Source organism: Centruroides sculpturatus, unplaced genomic scaffold, assembly GCF_000671375.1.
Source record: "Centruroides sculpturatus isolate CEXI.00-Female unplaced genomic scaffold, Cexi_2.0 scaffold130, whole genome shotgun sequence".
Taxonomy (NCBI): domain Eukaryota; kingdom Metazoa; phylum Arthropoda; class Arachnida; order Scorpiones; family Buthidae; genus Centruroides; species Centruroides sculpturatus.
Window position 1 is genome coordinate 207,493 of NW_019384364.1, and position 19,991 is coordinate 227,483.

The 19,991-nt window shown below is 29.0% G+C and overlaps 2 protein-coding genes across 5 annotated transcripts in view; both read right to left on the reverse strand.

The window, feature by feature from the left end:
- Positions 1-527: 527 nt before the first annotated feature.
- On the reverse strand, positions 528-18,159 carry LOC111641973 (1-phosphatidylinositol 4,5-bisphosphate phosphodiesterase-like). 3 transcript variants are annotated; one of them, XM_023388243.1, is made up of 4 exons: positions 18,141-18,159; positions 3,915-4,146; positions 2,910-2,996; positions 528-993 (listed from the first exon to the last, which is right to left on the reverse strand). In XM_023388243.1, the coding sequence occupies exons 2-4, from the start codon at positions 3,996-3,998 to the stop codon at positions 862-864; spliced, it is 303 nt and encodes a 100-aa protein (XP_023244011.1). In that variant the 5' UTR covers positions 3,999-4,146; positions 18,141-18,159; the 3' UTR covers positions 528-861. The 3 variants fall into 3 exon arrangements, with proteins under 3 accessions (XP_023244011.1, XP_023244004.1, XP_023244018.1); XM_023388236.1 differs by lacking the exon at positions 18,141-18,159 and adding an exon at positions 9,161-9,270; XM_023388250.1 differs by lacking the exon at positions 18,141-18,159 and adding an exon at positions 9,161-9,239 and having other exon boundaries at positions 3,915-4,054.
- The window catches only part of LOC111641962 (1-phosphatidylinositol 4,5-bisphosphate phosphodiesterase classes I and II-like), a 42,765-nt gene continuing 36,896 nt past the window's right edge, over positions 14,123-19,991 (reverse strand). The window contains exons 22-24 of one of the 2 annotated variants that reach the window (XM_023388226.1): positions 17,915-18,019; positions 14,665-14,759; positions 14,123-14,574 (exon numbers count right to left, since the gene is read on the reverse strand). In XM_023388226.1, the coding sequence (XP_023243994.1) occupies positions 14,296-14,574; positions 14,665-14,759; positions 17,915-18,019 (479 nt within the window). In that variant the 3' untranslated portion in view covers positions 14,123-14,295. The remainder of the gene's footprint in view (positions 14,575-14,664; positions 14,760-17,914; positions 18,020-19,991) is intronic. The other variant, XM_023388217.1, reaches the window with a different exon arrangement.

Below are 19,991 nucleotides of genomic sequence, written 5' to 3' on the forward strand. Positions count from 1 at the left end.
TCAGTTTGAACAATTTTTGCAAGGTATCAGTAATAGCGTAACATCAATTTAGCCAACAAATATACGTAACCACTTTATAAACCCCGAAAAATGATTTATTTAAATATTCGCAAACGTTTTCAACCCATTTTATAGCCCATCTTCGAGTACGGAACACAGAATGTCATAAAGTGGTGAATATTTTTCTCTCTGCCGAGTGTGCTTTCTGTCGTCATCAGTTTAGTATTTACAATTATTAACTTTTGAGCTACACTTTACATATATAAACTTAGTTATCCAATTATAACAACTTGTAAAATGTGTAAATTTAGATAAGAATTTGTCGTATATAAAATATAAAGCAATTTTATCTAAAATGCATTCGTATATATCAGGTAACTAAATAAATAATGTCGTTTTTGAAATATGACTAAAAACGCTTGAGCTTTTTGTTTAAAATAATTTTATTCATCAAAATATTTACATTCAGAAACTATAATTGAATGTAAAGGCGAATATTTTAATAAATAAAACTTTAAACAAAAAATACAAGCATTTTTATTCACATTTCAACGAGACATTATTTATTCGGTCACCCGACATTATATAAAATCAATAAACTTATATATATACGCAACATATAACTGGATAATTGCACTTATTAACGTATAAAAATGGAGTTATCCAGCTGCAACGTATGTAAATTTAAGTAAGAGTTTGTCGTGTGTACGAGCGAAGAAGGAGTAATGATGATTTTTATGTTTTTTCCTATATCCAATATATTGGAGAAACACTTTGTCAAGTAAAGAAAAGACGGACAGACCAATGTCACACGAGAAAAGATATCCTCTGGCAATTTATTGCCATGGAAAGAGACATTCTTTATTGATTTAACCGACTATATTTAAAATAATCAATAAATGTTAATAAATTAATAATTAAAATCTCTTTCACCTTTGGTATTCCGCCTTGCCTGATATCGTTCACTTGCGTTAATTCCAACGACTGGCCGTCCTAAAGGTAAAAATAGTATCAATTTAATCGTTTCGTTTCATTTATACAACATAACAAATAAATCAAAGATTAAACATTGGGGAAAAAAAGAAATATCGATAAGCAGACGGCATTTTGTCGTCTGTCTGTTAACTTAATTCGTTTTTTCCCCAATTGGTGGCGCCTTGCGGAGATAAATTTTTTTAAGATACAGTACAATAAAAAAATCTATCTACATACAAAAAAAGGCTAAAAACGATAATAAATATTTATATGTTTCTTCTAATTTATGTTTTATTTATAAAAGATATTAAATAGTAATGATATTTTAATATCTAGCTCGTTTCTAAATAATTTTTTAAATCTTCGCGAAAGTGTTGCCAGCTATCGATTTGAAACTTTTTTATGCGTTATCATCAAAAATAGAAACTGGGTTAGCGTAGAATAAATAATAATAATAATTCGTGGCATATAAGTAAATTTTATTAAAAAATATATATTTTTTATTATTATTACCGTATATTTTATTCTATTAATATATTTATCTCATAAATTCAACATATATTTTAATCGACGTAAAAGCATTGGGGAAGAAGTAATTTGCCGTCATGTGTAGAGATTTTACGATAAATCTTATTATTAAAATGAATATATTTAAATTTATTACAGGAAATTTGTTTCGGAATAATATTTCCGACCAAACCAATATATCGCGACCTAAATGATAGCCAACCGTACGGCCGAGCGACCTCGCCTTTTTTCGGTATTCTGAAAATCGAGATCATCGTCTAAACGACCGAAAAATTTGGCTTGAAATAAAAAATCGACTCCAATTTAACAGCATTTTTCATAACGAGCTCATATCCTTAATCTTAAGAATGCCAGCGTGTTACGGGAGAGTGTACTGTACGTGTGTGCCATAATTGTAAAACATCATTTTGCGAAATATCTATCATTATTACTTCCCACCCTCGACTGACCACGAAATTCAAAAAATCGTCGCATCTTTTTGAATTTAATTTACATTAAAGTTACGAATTCGTCCATTTACGCTTAATAAAGCGGAAGCGAGGAGAAGGATCGTGTCGTCAATGGCTGTCTTTCGGCTCCGTGTTTCTTCTCCTGGCTTATCAGACCGTCAACCAAATTACATCTTCAGCAAAATATCTTTTCTCCGTTTTAAAATATGAATATTTATCAATTCGAGAGAACATTTGTTCCATTCAGAAAGAAGAAAAGTTGTATCGGTGTCCAGTTTCAATCTAAAAACAAAATGAATTTCTTGAAGCGCATTTGGGAGGAGAGAGCGGAGTAGAAGTAATAGTAATTTAGAACAGTTATTTAACGTGTGTTTCTTCATTTAATAACCTTAAATAGCGTGTTTTTTCCATCTTTTTAACCTAGAAATTACGTTTTTAACATCAAAACATCGCGTGACAGATGCCGCTTTTCATAGAATAAACCAAGAATATTCAAGAAACTAAAGAAGATATCATTACTTTTTTAACATAATAAAACGTATTAAAATAAATAAAATAAATTTAAAACATTTATCCAATTCTGTTAAAAATGCACACAATTTAACAGATATTTTCTTGAAATCATCCCTATTTTTACTTTCCGAGGATTAAAATTGGATTTTTCATAAATAATGTAACTCTGTAAGAGTGAAGTTTTTCTATAAAACCAGATTTTCAGAATATTTTAAACATATTTTAAGTTTTTTCTCGTTAAATAATTATTAAATTCCATCTGTCTATCAATAAAATCGTTCAGAAATTCAATATTTTCTCCGACCGTTGTTCGTAGAATCTTACAGAAACTAAAATAACGACAATGCTGGAAGGTAGTTTATGGTAGTTTAAATGCCCTTAAATAATTAATCCGACTTTCTAAACAACTCTAAACATTAATTTGATATAAAGCGTGACACTTACTTTTCCTTCGCTCTTCCAGTAAATAAAAAAGCCGAATTCGTCAACTCTAACAAATGCATTCTGTTCGTAAACAAGTTGTTCTTTTTCCTATAAAATAAAACGATTTATAAATTTACAAAAAAAACTCATATATTTTAATTTTGTTAGCTTCTTTATTCGGGTTTTTCACGAAGAAAACACGAACGTGCACGTCTAAAATATTTATTAATTTTTACTCTCCCAGATGTTATATATGCAACGGGGGAATGTATGGCGATGGATCAAAAAATGTCCCTTCAAGATATTACATTTTGTTATTCGGAAAACCTCAAAACGTTGAGAAATGCAAAAAATTGGGGATTTTTTTCTGTATGTACAGTATACATGTATGGGTGTGTGGGACACGATTTTGTTTACCCACTTTCAAGCTTAATAACTCCCGTTCCTTTGGTCGAAAATTTCCGAAATTTGGCAGGGAAACTTATGTATTAGGGGGATCGACGATATTAAATTTTGGTGGTTAAAGGTCGAGGGAGTAGAGAGATAGAGGGAGTCACGTGTCATATCTCGAGCGAAGTCAGATTTTGCTGGTTATTAGCATTTACAATTATTTTTAAATAAAACTCGTCTCTACCCTCGAAATTAAGCATTTTGCCACTTTATAATAATTAATAATACAAAAAGTTTTAATATAAAATCTCAGATGGCGCCAGGCATAATTTTAACTCTTCTGCGGGGAAAGTTACGCAACTCGTTGCTGGGAGTTTTTTTTAATTTAGAGATGTTTAAACAAAAAAAAGTTAAAAAAAAGAAATTTTATGATAATTACAAGAAGAAAATTCAAAATTTTATCATAGAACATCGTGAAAAAAATAGATTTTGTGCGAAGCGAGCGACGGAACGTATCAATAAAACAGAAACGACCGCAGCTGCGACAATAAAAGCTGTACAAACGTCAAAGAATTACAATCTTGTAAAAAATTTAAATGCGTTTTTTCAGAGAAAGAAGAAAGGAAATCTCCTCACCTCTTCCCACAGATCGAAGTTGCATCCATTCAGTAATAATTCAGGTATTTGCACACGCCAGTTAAAGTCGAAAGCCTTGGTCATCTTGCCCCCTTCTCATCTAATTGGACTCCATCTTATGCATAATCTTTTTAAGTAAGCTGTAAACAATATATGTAAGAAAGAAACCCATAAAGTTTCTTTTAATTCCATTAGCAGATAGGATTACCAAGCTTTAATTTTGATGAATAAGCTGTTCAAAAAAATAAAAAAAAAATAATAACTAAGAAATCTACTCACATTTTTATTTTAAATTATCTAAACAAGTATTAAAACACACAAATATTTATTAAAAAAAAAAAAAAAAAAAAACAGATTTTGTTATACGCGATCCACTTTATTCTAAAAATCACATTAATTCCTCAACCGGTAGACCGCAAGCTAAAGGATGGTAAGTAGCTCTTCGATTTATCTATACATTCGCTTCTCGACCGATAGTTCGTGGGTTACGGTCCGAGGAAGAACAAAATTAAAAAATTTATTTAAAAAAATATTTTAATTCCTCAAAACTAGGTTAAAATTTGATAAGTAGCGATAACTTGTACAGTACCATCCTCGCGCTGGCCGGTTACCGGTTGACGAAAACGGAAATTAAAATTAACTAAGCAATTATTTTTAAACGGTATCACTTATAAATAATTTCTCGATCAGTGGGGGTGCGAAGTAAAGGTTGATTATTGCTTTTTCTATTTTTAAGTATTTATAAATATCAACCCGTGGCCCGCGAGCTACGGATTGCTAACGAATTATATAAGATTTAATTACCTCTTCAAACATAATTAAGGAGCAAATTATCGATTAGTTACAACTCGTCTCTCAAAACTAATCAATTTATAATTACTATTTTTACTTTTTTTGTGTATTTTTCCTCCGCGACAAACTCGAAAAATTGCATGTTTTGAAAAAAAAAATACAAATGCATTCCTTGGCTTTATTTTCGAAGGAAGACGTACTTTATTGATTTCTTTTCTTTGTATTCATTTCGATTGTAAAAGTTATATTTTGGACACCGAAATTCACGCAAATGAGGAATTTCTAAACTGGATTTTCTTTTAATTTCGTCATAACAAACGACGAAACAATTAAATTATCGGTCGTTTGGTATTCTTCGACACTTTCTTCGGATTTTCAACACTGCTGTTTTTTAAACAATTTTTTCGGTTGTTTTTCAATATTTTCTCTACATTTTCCAACACTTCTTCACATTTTACAATTTCTTTCAATTTTCAATTATTTTTTTTTCGCACATCTTAAAACTTTTTAAAGATTTTCGGCCATTTTATCAAAATTTCCAACAAATTTTCCAATTTTTTTAAGCTTTTCTTTTACATCAAAACTCGATATTCTATCAGATCTTTTAAAAGAAATTTTTCGACAATTTTCCGAATATTCAACATTTTATTTTTCTTACTAAAAAAAATTAAAACAAGATTATCAGTTTTTCAACGATTTTTATTTCTTAATTTTAAATTATTAAAATTTAATCTTCAACTTTTTGTAGCTTAAAATCACGAAAATTTCTGAATTTTGTCATTCAATTTCTCAACGAAAATTTCGTCTTTTGAATTGTCGACAATTTTCTTCGAATTGGCTGGAAAATTTCAATTTATTTTTCAACAACTTAAAAAACTTGGCCGAAAATTCGGTTGATTTTCTTCAAATTTTTTTCGGCAAAACCGAAGCTTCTCTCCTAAAATTTAAGATGTTTTCTAAAGAATTCCTTAGAAAATCAACTATTCGGTATTTTTTAAACACTTTATTTTCTTTTGATTTTTCTTTAAAAAATATACAGTACACGCTTCAGAATTCTAAAACATCTCGTCGAGCCGACGAATTTCGTTCAAATTAACGAATTAATCCGGGTTACACGATCGGAAGAAAATACAAAAAATCGATTTTAATCTTTAAAAAACTTTTAAAAAAGACTTTTATCTACCAAGCAATTGATCATTTAAAATTTTTTTCTTCTTTTTTGCTCTTGTTAAATCATTGTCAAAAGTCACAATCATTACAATCGATTATCCGGATACCGAAGATCGAAGAAAATGACGTTTAAGCGAAAATTAAATTCCAAAAACATCGAGAAAAACTAAACGAATACAGAAAATCGAATCAAAATTTTGTATTTTTCGGGGTTATTCTATAATATAAGAATATTTTAATAAAATTAAGTTTATTTTGGAAAAATATTGAAGATCCAGACTTTTTGCCTGAATTTTTGGAATTCTATAAACTGGAATTAAAAAAAAAATGTTCCGAACTTTCTGGAAAATCGGATGACGTTAAAATTGTTAACAGACGTTCTAAAAAGTCGAAATATCCTTTCGAAATTCTAAAAAATTCGCATTAAAATAAAAAAAATCCGAAACGTGCGAGTAGAAGTGCGTAAAACGTGTCTGGAGTAAGAACGGCGTAGATCGTAGCCTGTTCGATTTGTTGGATTTTTTTTTTGGAAATTAGAAATCGAAGTTTCTGATAAAAATGTTTGGAATTCCGAAAATTAAATAAAAATATCCGAAAATGCGTGAATAATGCAACACCGGTTCACAACGGGAAGAGGCGTAAAGTCTATTCTGTTTGAGGAGTCGATTTTTTAAAGAAACTGTTGGCAAAATAAGTAATTTTTTGGAAAAATTAGGAACCGAGATTTATGGATAAAGTTAATATTTCCTTTCATTTCTTTTTGGGTCAATGCCAGATAACTCGCCTAACCTAAATACGTATAACATCGGAGGAATCCGAGTTTGTTTCTTTTTTGAAGGGAACCGTTAATTTTAGAGAAATGTCTCGAAACGAAAGGATGACTTTTAAATAAGCAAAATTTAGTTTTCTTTAATTTTAAAATTTAAAATAAAGGATAAATATCGGAAATTAATTAATGGCTCTGTTCCCCTTTCGAAAAAATACACGAGAGTGGCATTGAACGAGATCCAAAAATACAAATAAAATACACAAAATATGGGTTATTAAATGAGCTTTTCGTTCGTAATAAACCGCATTAAAAAGTTTTTTTTTTTTTGTAAATTATGTTTCCAAAAACAAATAACAAATTCGGTGTCTTCTTAGAAGCAAATCAAAGAATTATTTGCTAATTTATTTCTATTTTTATTGATTTTTTGCAAGAAAGGTTTTTATTAGAATGTACGTATACCTTTTCTTGTGGAGTTAGAGCATCTTTCCACATATTTATCATAAAAATGTGTTCTTTATGCACGGTAAATACAGAATATTTTACAGCACAAAACATTTTTCACTCATATAAAATTCAGAAATTTTTCATTTTTAACAAAATGAAAGTCTTAAAAACATTAAAGTAAGAACTTCATTTGTATTGTAAAAAATTAAATTATTGATATTTATTTTATTAAAAAATCCTTACATTCGAGCGAATTTAAGCACTTTTACAACACTTCACTCATTCACTAGTAAAATTCACACACTTATTTATGGATTTCATCATAATATAAAGGGTTGTATTTAAAGTAATATAATCAATGGATTTATTTTAAAATTGGTTTGATCAAAGGATAACCTGTTTGAAAAAAAAAGGAAGAGTTTACAAAGTGATCCGATCCTCTTTGCAAAGCGGTTACGCATGGATCCATTTCTGCTATGAAAAATGACATCGTTGTTCCCGTTTCTGACAGATTCAACTTCACTTTCAAAGGAAAGAACATAGAAATTGTTGTATACAAAAATGAATTCTGCTACCGGAAGAATAGATATTTCTCTTTCCCCTTCGTCTTACAGCTTAAATTTAAAAATAAAATGCTGTTTTAGTGAATTAATCTAGATTTGCCGACGTCGAAGGATTAAATTCTACAATAATCACAGCGTTACGAAGTGGATAAGTTGGTCTCTCTACTTTTTCGATAAGAAACGAATTGTATACAAAAAAAACTTAATAATTTAATTTAAAAAACCGCTTTCGGAATCAAACAATCAAATCAAAATTTAATTTACGTATTTCTAAACTGAGAAACTGCATTGAAATTCTTAGAAATTAACCATTCGTACGACGGCGTAAGAGGAAATAAATGGCGCCGTATATCCATATTTTAAGGTTAATACGGATAAAAAAAACGAAATAAATTCTGTTAAGAACCTACATTAAGCACGATTTATGCCATTCGTCATCAGATATTTATATAAATTGATGATCCTCTGGAAGTCGCAACACGTTCGGATGATGTAGCAAATGAGACGAAATTGTATAAATTTGACACAAAATGGCGACATTCGTCCATATTTTACGACTGAAACGAATAAAAAATGTATAAACTAAACGTCACATAAGCTATTTATCGTCGTATATTTGTATAAATACACCAACCCCATCGAAGCCGCAACGTACTCGGACGATGGAGTAAATTACACAAATGAGAACAAAATGGCGATTTATATTCACATTTTAAGAATAAATCCGATAAAAATCGAAATAAACTCGATAAAAATATACATTAGACTCCATTTAAGCAATTTATAATTAGATATTTGTATTAATTTACGATGCGGGAAGCATTAACTCTACTACATTTATCCCGTTCATCACAATTCAATCGAATGAAGGAGGATGAAAAAAAATATCGGAAAAATTCGATATATCAAACATAGCCTAAATGGAATAAAGTAAATAACGTTCAAATTTAGCAGATTAGTAATCTCCATGTCAGAAAATCGATCGACATTTTCAAGATCGAAATATAAAAGATAAAAACACGTTATCATCTTCATACCCATCCAGATAATCATTTAATATAATGCATTCTATCGACTCTTCGCCGAAAATAAGTAGAAAAAATAGATTTTTTTTAATCAATTCGTGTCGTTAACTCTTTTTATGCATCTTCAATCATTATTTATTCATATTTAATCGCAATTATCTCGTCAAATTCATAAAATATCAAAAGATCCGTCGTTAGGCAGCATCATCATCATCATCGTCTCGGATCTCATCTTGCTGTTCTTTACGATTTAACTCTTTATATCGACGAATTTAAGATATTTACACATTTTTTAAACTTAAAAAACCTTATAAATTTTCATATTTTTATTAAAATCTTATATAATTAAATATTTATATCGATCGAGCACCGGTAATGACTATTAATTAAAAATACAGTGGTATAATTTATATTAATTGATTTTAACCGCTCGTAATAGATTTACGTTCGTATAAATCGACGAAAAAACGCAAAAATTCTTACCTTACTCTAATTTTTTTTACTTCTTTCTCGGTTTAAATTCCACGTAACACGTCCACCAACAGCCATAATCAGAACCGTGCTGCTAGTTCCTCCAAGCCCCGCCAGGATCGCTACTGGCGAGAAGAGCGAGCTCATTCTAATGTCGGAGGAGATGTTTATTTAAAAATAAAAATAATAATAAACTTTATAAACAGAAACGATTTCCTCAATTTTTATTATTATTTTTTTAAATGTCCATTCGTGAAATATTTTTTTTTTATTCAATATTTTAAAGTTTTATAAATTCGATTTATTTATTTTCTATTTAGTACAAGTTTAATTTTGTTTTTTGCAGATGACGTTGATTGCAATTTAACGAATTCAATTATTTATTTGATTTTAACATCTTTTTTTATTCAATTTTTAGTTTAATTAATTCAAATTATTTATTTTTACAAATTAATTTCTACGTTTTGTAAATTTTTAAATATATTTTACAATAATTTTTATCGTCTGGTTTAAAAATTTAAATTACGATATGACCTCATTTATTTTTATAATTAAACCAAAGAAATTTGGATTTGACTTTATATTATCTTTTCATTTTAATTAATTAAAAACTGAAGTTTTAATATAACTTTTTAATTTGGTTGATTTAAAAAATTTAAGAAATGTTTACATGTTATTGTGGTTTATAATTATGAATATTTTACATCTGAATTTATAAATTAATTCAGTATAATTTCGATAAACTTGAATTTATTTGGTACTTAATTTTAAAAAAAGTGGTGATATATACTTATGTTTAAATGAAAATGTAAAACTAACTTTCGTAATTCACGTTTTAATTATATTTATATTAACAATTATTTCTATCGCCATCTACTGGTAAGAATTTAAAACAACGCACCAACATACTGTTTGATAATTATAATTATATACGTAACAAAAATTTAACTCATTTCATTATCGATAGATGGCGATGGGTATTTTGACTTTAAAAATACACCTACCGCCATCTGTAGCTGAGAAAATGAAATTACTGAAAAATACTAAATTTCCTCATTAAACGCAATTATATTTTTATTAAAATTTAAACGCACATCGCCATCTATTGACAAAAAAAGAAGTCAAGAAGTAAGTAGAGTTTAAAATGTATTTAAATAAAGGAAAATTGTTTATAGAAGAAAAAAAATTCAATTTTTAAATTTTATTTTATTTTCAAACCAAAAAATAATGCTAACATTCATTTGAAATAACTGATAACTCCACAACAACAACAAACAACAACATTTATTTTTGTGTTTTTAGATTATTATATACAACATACAGAAGCACGCACGTGACAATTTTTTTGGACGCATTACCCAGGATGCATAGAGGTGTGTTTTTTTTTTTTTTTTTTTTTACATTCAGGCTCCTTTCTCTGTACATGGATTGTCTGCGGACAAAAAACAACAATGCCACTGATTTTTCAAGAACATTTATATAAAAAAGAAGGAAAGATAAGGTCAAAATATATTCTTTTTAAAACAATTAACAACACACATCACAGTTTGGCAGTGTAGCCATAGTGCAATTATAACAGTTTACTTGCCTCTATAACTTTGTTAAACACCTGAGTACTTTCCAGTAAAATAATAATAATATAAAAAAAATTCAAAAAATCATTGGGGTTGATTTTAAAATATACAAAATCTAAAAAAACATTCCCCAATTACCTTCTTGTATCATGGACTTTTAGAGCTTTATGTTCTAATTAATGCTTTTCTATGGCATAAAACTAATTTTTTGAATGATTTTACAGGTTACACAGCCCAATATTTAAATTTTTTATTACATTTTAATAAATGTAATTAGCACGTAATTATGTACAAACACATAATTGACTGTACATTTTTTGTTTATTTTTTTTAGTAAACTATGATGCTTTTTTCTTTGCCGGAAAGTGTGACTTTGTCTTCTGGCCACCTTTACAGAGGGAGGGGAAAATCAGAAACACAAAATGTATTTTTTGGGGAAATTTTTTGGAATGTATTACATATATACTTATATATATATATATATATATGTTGTGAGAAAGAATATTTCTATGTTTATTTACACCGGTTATTATGAGTATAGTCGCCGAGAGATGCAATCGTTTTTAACTTTCTCAGACGATACGACATTAAAAAGAGAAGAAACCGCACCGTTTTCCGCATCCGGTGTCTCGACTCTCGTGGCAATTTTTTTGGAATTATTCCGGTAAATGATTTACGCATGCTTCTTGTAAAGTAGGAATTACAAAAAATTCAATCGAAAATAAAGAAAAATATCATTCCCTGATGATGAGCACACCAACAAAATATACATTTTCTTTTATATATATATATATAGATTCATTATATGCAAAATAAATGACCAATAAATGTATACTTTATATATCCATCCAATCATTTTTTTTATGTTTTTTAAAGAAAAGCTGTTGTTTTGAGACAAAATACACTTAAGTATATATAGTTTATATTTATATATATATACATAGATGAAACAATTGTTCTTTTATCAACAGACGTGGCACATTAAATAAATTTCAAACTATACAGATGTCTGAGATCTGTATCCTGCTCCGACCTTTCTTGTTCGCGTGTGAGCACCAAAATTACATTAAGCAAAACCTGGAATGCTTAAATTATCATCGTTTTCTGTAAATAAATCAGAGAAATGAACTAAAATTGCAAACGTGTAGAGTATCCTCTGCCCTGTTTGATCAAATTTAATACTAGAACTGACCGTTAGTCGACCTNGGTCTTTCCAAGTATATACCTTTTCCATACGTACTTAATATTTTCAAAAAAATAAAAACTAAATAAAGTAATAAGAGAATTTATAATAGAATTAGTTCAGACATTTAAGAATAAGAGTGTTCGATACTTATCGAGTCCTTGGTTAGAACATCAAGACTTAACAAATACAAGAGTAGTGTCCTCCTTTAATTGTAGTCATAAGTAGCCAAAATCATATACAGGAAGACTGAGAGAGTATTAAAAGAATGGATTTCAGAACATATTAGAGCAATTGTAAAAAAATCAGAAAATGTCAACAGTTTGCAAGCTTTGTAATAGAAATGGGTGCGAGACAGCTTTGAATACTTTGAGGACATTACTTAGGAAAGAAAATCTGCATAAAAGAAAGTTATTTAAGCATATTTAAATTTAAAAAGTAAGTGAAGATAAGAATGAGTGAAAATGAGGTGTTAAAAATACACCAACCCAAAATACAGGTCAGACATTTGTGTAGATGTGCATTTTAGTTAGAAAACAGGTTAGAAACAAGGAAGGTATGTTTTGGATTTGGGAAATTATGTAATAATGATTGTCTAAATTAAAGTATTTATATGCTTTCATGGTTTTACATTGGGGTAAAAACCTGATTGTAATGTCTTCAGGTGTGTGGTTTTTAGTTAAAGTTTTAAAAATTTTATTGTTTTGGTTTGGTGAAGTGTCAGTAATGAAAGTAGATTTAATAAGCACATTGGTATGGATGACAGGCCTTGGCATACTTTTATGTAAATTCCAGTCAAAGAAAAATTATGGAAGACTCGAAATGCACATTAGAAGATAAAGTAGTTTCTGCAAGTTAATTTATTTGTCTTCATTACTGAATTATATTAAGTCCAGAATAATAATAATCCATTAGTAGACTAAAAATTGTATTAAACAATATTAGGACAGGAAAACTAAACTTAATATGTAATTGTTTAAAATATATATGTTTAAAGTATTTGTCTGCTGTCCGACAACGTAATAACTTCTATAAAGGAAGAGGAAACAATTTCACAATATCTTTTAACTTATAAATGGTTTAATAGGATAACTAAATTGAAAATTATCCAAACCTACAAATTAATTAAATGAAAGCAGAACTTTTGAGTATTAGCAAAAGTCACACACTGTGCAACAAGCAAGGCTGGTCATTTAAGATGTTGCCAAATTTCTTCTACTTTTGCAAGTTATACTTTCATTTCATCACCAAGTGCATTTCATTTATTAAGAAGTGCCATGTAGGCCCGAGTTTCGCTCATTACCAACAAGCCAATTTTGACGAGAATAGAGTTGACAGAATAAAATTTTAACATGTGAACTTCAGCCCGACAACAATTGAAAGTACCAATAATTTATGATATAAATGTAATCTATGCAAATACATACTTATATAAAATTCACAATGAAAAATTACTAGCAAATGACAGCAATTATTAATCCTACAAGTTTTGTTACGTTTGACAAAATGCATGAAATGTCGTCTGCCATTCTGTTCATTAATTTAACTATACAAAAAATTTCACATTACTAATAGGTGGTTTAATGTACAGGTAACCCCCGTTTAACATGACACTTCTATAGCATGGATTCACTCTAATACGGTTCAAGAATTGGGAACATCCCCCATATAACATGGTGTTTTTATAGCACGGGTTCACTCTAACACGGTTCGGGAATTGGGTAAAACCCTCGTAAAACATAAAATGTAATAAATGGTGCGTTCTTTTATACCTCCGTGTAACTCGACATGAGCATTCTAATTGTTTTTGTGGCTACTTTGAATGCTCTTTCAACAAATAATCCGTTTAATGGTTAAATTATACAATTGGGACCCTTCTTTTGCCTCTAAAAGCTCATTTTAGAATTATAGATTCCTCCAAACGATACTATCGATAGTGCGGGCGCCGCCATCTTTCTTTCACCATCATTCCTAAATGCCTACAAACAGCAGCGCACTCCCGTTGCAGAGCGACCGCTATTAATGAATGCACCCACAAACTGTTACCGGTTGATGATGCTCATGCTGAGATCATCATGTAAAATGAATAATCCTCTGGTAAAATATTTACTTAAATAATAAATAAGTATTTTACCTATGAAAAAAAAAGAATAATAAATCCGATTTAAATAAGGATTTAACAACTTGTTTTTTAATTTTTGGAACCTAACCCTCCTTTTTGCACTAGTTCTTTGTTTTGTATAACATGGATTCGCATAACATGGCAATTTTCTGGAACGTAACTCCCGTGTTATACGGGGGTTACTTGTATGTGAAATGTACCTTAAATGAAAACACCTCATTAATAATACAATAATAAACAGACAACAAAGTTAAACAAATTTGGGTTTCTAATGCAGAAATTTTTTGCAAACATTCTTTAAACATATAGTATAAATAAATTCAAACTTACTGGTGCCGTGAAGATCAGACGGTTTTTGCGCAGGAGACACGGGTGAAGAGTTTCCGGTCACGCTTGGTCTCTGGGTGCCGCCATTCATGGAAGAGTGCCTGCCCGCCGTTCCGACCAGGTCGATCGGCTCCTCTCTGCTAATGCTGGCACGACTCTTGTCGATGGAACCTCCAGCATCAAAAGCAATGGACTTTCGCGGCTTTGGGTCAACCGAACTCTGTTTTTAAAATAATAATTTTTTTACATAAAAACATAAAATGTTATTAAATTATCTCAAGTGAGATCTTGCATGACAAAAACGACTTACTTCATCATCATCGTCGGTCAAGGCCATCAACTGCGAGGCGTGCTTTTCCACCATAGACTGATAGGCAATGGGATTCGCCAAAGCATCCGCCAGTTCTAGAAAATTTTTTGCAATAAATATTATGCAGCAGTTTACTCAATTAAAGAATTAAGAGAAGAAATTACAATTAATATTTATAACTATTTAATAATTAATCCTATTTTATGGAGAATAATAATAATGGCCATACCATAGAATTTAAAATTAAAAAATTCAAGCCAAACAATTGCCAGATTATATTGGGCTGTAGTTTGACTTTAATATATAACTAAATATTTAAGATGTTTATATTTACAAAAATTCATTTGATACTCTTAAACATCATTACAAAGTTAAAATAAGAGAGATTTAAGTGCAAAAGTGCATTGTTTGACAAAATAGTGAAAATGCTTAAAAAGTTTATTAATATAAATTGTATGAGATATATTTATGATTTTAAAGAATTTATCAAACTACAAACTAAATTGTTAATCTACAAATAAGAAATATGCTCGATCATTTGATTTGAATTTTGAGGATAAACAACTTAAAGTATCTAAATTTTAGAGCTAAGTTTGAAAAAAAAAGTTATAATATAATAATTATATGCAGTTTACTAAATTTTACTTGGTAATATATTTTTGATTCCTTCAAAATTATAAAGTACCCAAATAAAATTTCTTAATGTATTTGATATTCAGAGTAATAGTGACTTGCAATTTTTGCCATTAAGATCTTATTCCGATCGTACGTGACCGTGTCTATCAAAATGCTGTCTTTTAAGCAAACTACCTAAATATTTTCAAAAGTTTGAGCATTATAAATTTTGTAGTCGAATGGTACTTGTGGGTGGCTATGAGAAAAGCTGACTCAAGACGAGCAAACTGCTCGCCCGTAGTCGATTAGATTGAATACCACCGACTATCAAATTTCATCGATCTAATAGATTTAAGACATTTATCTTGTTTATTTACTGTAAAATTCTTTTACAGTAAATATAATAATAGCAGCGTATATAACAACATTTTAAACTTTTTTACACATTTTTAGTAGTACATGCATTAATAACTATTAATTTATATAATTCTCACACAAATCTACCATTGATCCAATGTAAAAAAGATATTTCAGACTAATTCAGGTCACAAAACTATATCCAATGTAAAATATCTATTATAGTTAGAAAAGATTCCAATGCCGAATTTTATGGAATTTTGTCATCATGTAAACATATACTTAATCAAACATACCTGACAGACCATCCGGAATGTAATCTTTAACAGTGATGTAGACAAATATGGTCGGAAGAGTGAGAGGCTGGCCTGATTCGTTTCTTAGAGAAATGTGTCGATAACCTATGAACCAAAAAATTGCAATTATTATTTTAAAATAGAAACGTGCAGATAAATTACTACTACTAATAGAAATAAATTTCTAATAATTTTTAAAATTTTTGTTTAAAAAATAATAAGTAAGTACTTGAAATGGCATTGCGAGTGCAAGAATTCTGATAAATTTAACCAGAATTTAAACTATTTTTCAAAGTTTTTAAATGTCACACATAAATATCATTTATATTTATAAAACAGGAAATGACATTCAAATTTGAAGTGTAATTTTAGAATATTTTTACAATAATAACAGAGCAAGATAGTGATGTAAGCACATATGTAAAAAAACTGCTTAAGTAATTGCTCTCTCTCTTTTTATTTGTGTTTCTTTGCTGTTGCCATATTTTGTGTGTTTTGTTTATGTCAGATATTTAAAAATTAAAATTCAAAATTGTAAATAGAACTATTTGTGAAACTAGCAGTTCCTTTCGAATACTCTTGACGGCATCTGTTTGGATTTGACTGCAATCTGAATTGGGTTGCAATCTTTGCCACCTCGGTCCTTGACCAACGGTACTTATTATCTAACTACATATCCAAACTGTGCTCTTTTCTCCTTTACTCTACTTCCATCTAGAATTTTGTGTTAAAGAATGACAATGGTATGTATCGGGACTTCAAACTTTCCGGGAATCAATTTTAATTTAGAATAATTATGAGTCATCCATAATCTTTAAATACAAGATAACAGATCGGAGAGAGATTCCATTTACAGTCTGATTCGTTTAATCTTTTAATTAAATAATCCAAATTTTTCTACTAATTAGTGCAATAGTAACCTGAGTCGACAAATCTTTAAATAGCAATGGGATAATTGAGCCATTCACAAGCCAAATTAATTAACTTCACATTTTGAATTTTTTTAAATTTTAGTGTGAAAGTACTTGATATACTCATAACTTTTTATATTCATAATAAGTTTTCCTAATAATAAGGATCAATACCACTTAATGACAAAATTTTATTGGCAATCGAGAAAATTTTTATTTATTTCAGAAGTCAATCTAACTCCATACTGTAACGTTAATCCGCCAGCACACACCGCGATTGCATTGCAATCGCAGTGGGTGCTAACCAATGCTTTGTAGATAACGGTAAATTATTTAATGTTATCTCATCACAAAAAGTAGTAAAAGAAATTAGTTACAGTCCAACTGCTACAGAAATAAGTATACTTGTGGAATATTGAACAATNATATGCAGTTTACTAAATTTTACTTGGTAATATATTTTTGATTCCTTCAAAATTATAAAGTACCCAAATAAAATTTCTTAATGTATTTGATATTCAGAGTAATAGTGACTTGCAATTTTTGCCATTAAGATCTTATTCCGATCGTACGTGACCGTGTCTATCAAAATGCTGTCTTTTAAGCAAACTACCTAAATATTTTCAAAAGTTTGAGCATTATAAATTTTGTAGTCGAATGGTACTTGTGGGTGGCTATGAGAAAAGCTGACTCAAGACGAGCAAACTGCTCGCCCGTAGTCGATTAGATTGAATACCACCGACTATCAAATTTCATCGATCTAATAGATTTAAGACATTTATCTTGTTTATTTACTGTAAAATTCTTTTACAGTAAATATAATAATAGCAGCGTATATAACAACATTTTAAACTTTTTTACACATTTTTAGTAGTACATGCATTAATAACTATTAATTTATATAATTCTCACACAAATCTACCATTGATCCAATGTAAAAAAGATATTTCAGACTAATTCAGGTCACAAAACTATATCCAATGTAAAATATCTATTATAGTTAGAAAAGATTCCAATGCCGAATTTTATGGAATTTTGTCATCATGTAAACATATACTTAATCAAACATACCTGACAGACCATCCGGAATGTAATCTTTAACAGTGATGTAGACAAATATGGTCGGAAGAGTGAGAGGCTGGCCTGATTCGTTTCTTAGAGAAATGTGTCGATAACCCGAGCACCGGTAATGACTATTAATTAAAAATACAGTGGTATAATTTATATTAATTGATTTTAACCGCTCGTAATAGATTTACGTTCGTATAAATCGACGAAAAAACGCAAAAATTCTTACCTTACTCTAATTTTTTTTACTTCTTTCTCGGTTTAAATTCCACGTAACACGTCCACCAACAGCCATAATCAGAACCGTGCTGCTAGTTCCTCCAAGCCCCGCCAGGATCGCTACTGGCGAGAAGAGCGAGCTCATTCTAATGTCGGAGGAGATGTTTATTTAAAAATAAAAATAATAATAAACTTTATAAACAGAAACGATTTCCTCAATTTTTATTATTATTTTTACTCATTTAATGTTTATAACAAGTATAACGTGTATTATTAGTATAATTTGTGCAAAAATTGTAATAACAGTATTTTATTAAAAGTACTTTAAAGATGTCATAATACGTAACAAAAATTTAACTCATTTCATTATCGATAGATGGCGATGGGTATTTTGACTTTAAAAATACACCTACCGCCATCTGTAGCTGAGAAAATGAAATTACTGAAAAATACTAAATTTCCTCATTAAACGCAATTATATTTTTATTAAAATTTAAACGCACATCGCCATCTATTGACAAAAAAAGAAGTCAAGAAGTAAGTAGAGTTTAAAATGTATTTAAATAAAGGAAAATTGTTTATAGAAGAAAAAAAATTCAATTTTTAAATTTTATTTTATTTTCAAACCAAAAAATAATGCTAACATTCATTTGAAATAACTGATAACTCCACAACAACAACAAACAACAACATTTATTTTTGTGTTTTTAGATTATTATATACAACATACAGAAGCACGCACGTGACAATTTTTTTGGACGCATTACCCAGGATGCATAGAGGTGTGTTTTTTTTTTTTTTTTTTNAAATTTTAGTGTGAAAGTACTTGATATACTCATAACTTTTTATATTCATAATAAGTTTTCCTAATAATAAGGATCAATACCACTTAATGACAAAATTTTATTGGCAATCGAGAAAATTTTTATTTATTTCAGAAGTCAATCTAACTCCATACTGTAACGTTAATCCGCCAGCACACACCGCGATTGCATTGCAATCGCAGTGGGTGCTAACCAATGCTTTGTAGATAACGGTAAATTATTTAATGTTATCTCATCACAAAAAGTAGTAAAAGAAATTAGTTACAGTCCAACTGCCACAGAAATAAGTATACTTGTGGAATATTAAACAATTGTTTTAATTTTGGTGACAATTGTTTTTACAAAAAAGAAAAGTTATACCCGTTATTTTGAGATAGATAAAACTAAAAATAATTATTTTCATTCCTCCTATTAAACATGATTCTTATAAAAATTTAAGAACAAATCGACACGATGGGACCTCAAATTCAGCTGACGAAAAAGACATCATTTATGTTGTTGAATAATCAATTTAAACAAAATTATTATTATTTTGCTTAAATTAACTATTCTGTTACTGTTACCATTGTAACAGTAACAGAACAGTTATTATTCATTTTTGCAAAAAATCTCTAATAAAAAATGTACACTTATGTGAGGACTGAATTTGATGTTATTACGTTTTTCACTTGCCAAATTGATTAACTCCCTCAACCATTATAGCATATCCATGCTATCTTATACATTTTATATGTCGTTAAATAAAAGCTACATCTACAATAATACATTCTACAATGTTTATTTGAATTCATATTTTAAAAGGAATTTTAAAAAAGAACATATATTACTTTGTCACTTTAACTCCATAAAATAAAAAGTGGAGAAATCAATTTGGCAAGTGAGTGGCACAATTAATGATATTTCTATTAAAACAACAACTAGAAACAACTAGAAACTAATTATTACATTAACGTTACAATTAAGGATAATTATCCGTAGAAAAGGAATATATAAATATTAAATTATTTCGAAACATGCAAAATTATACTTCTCATGAT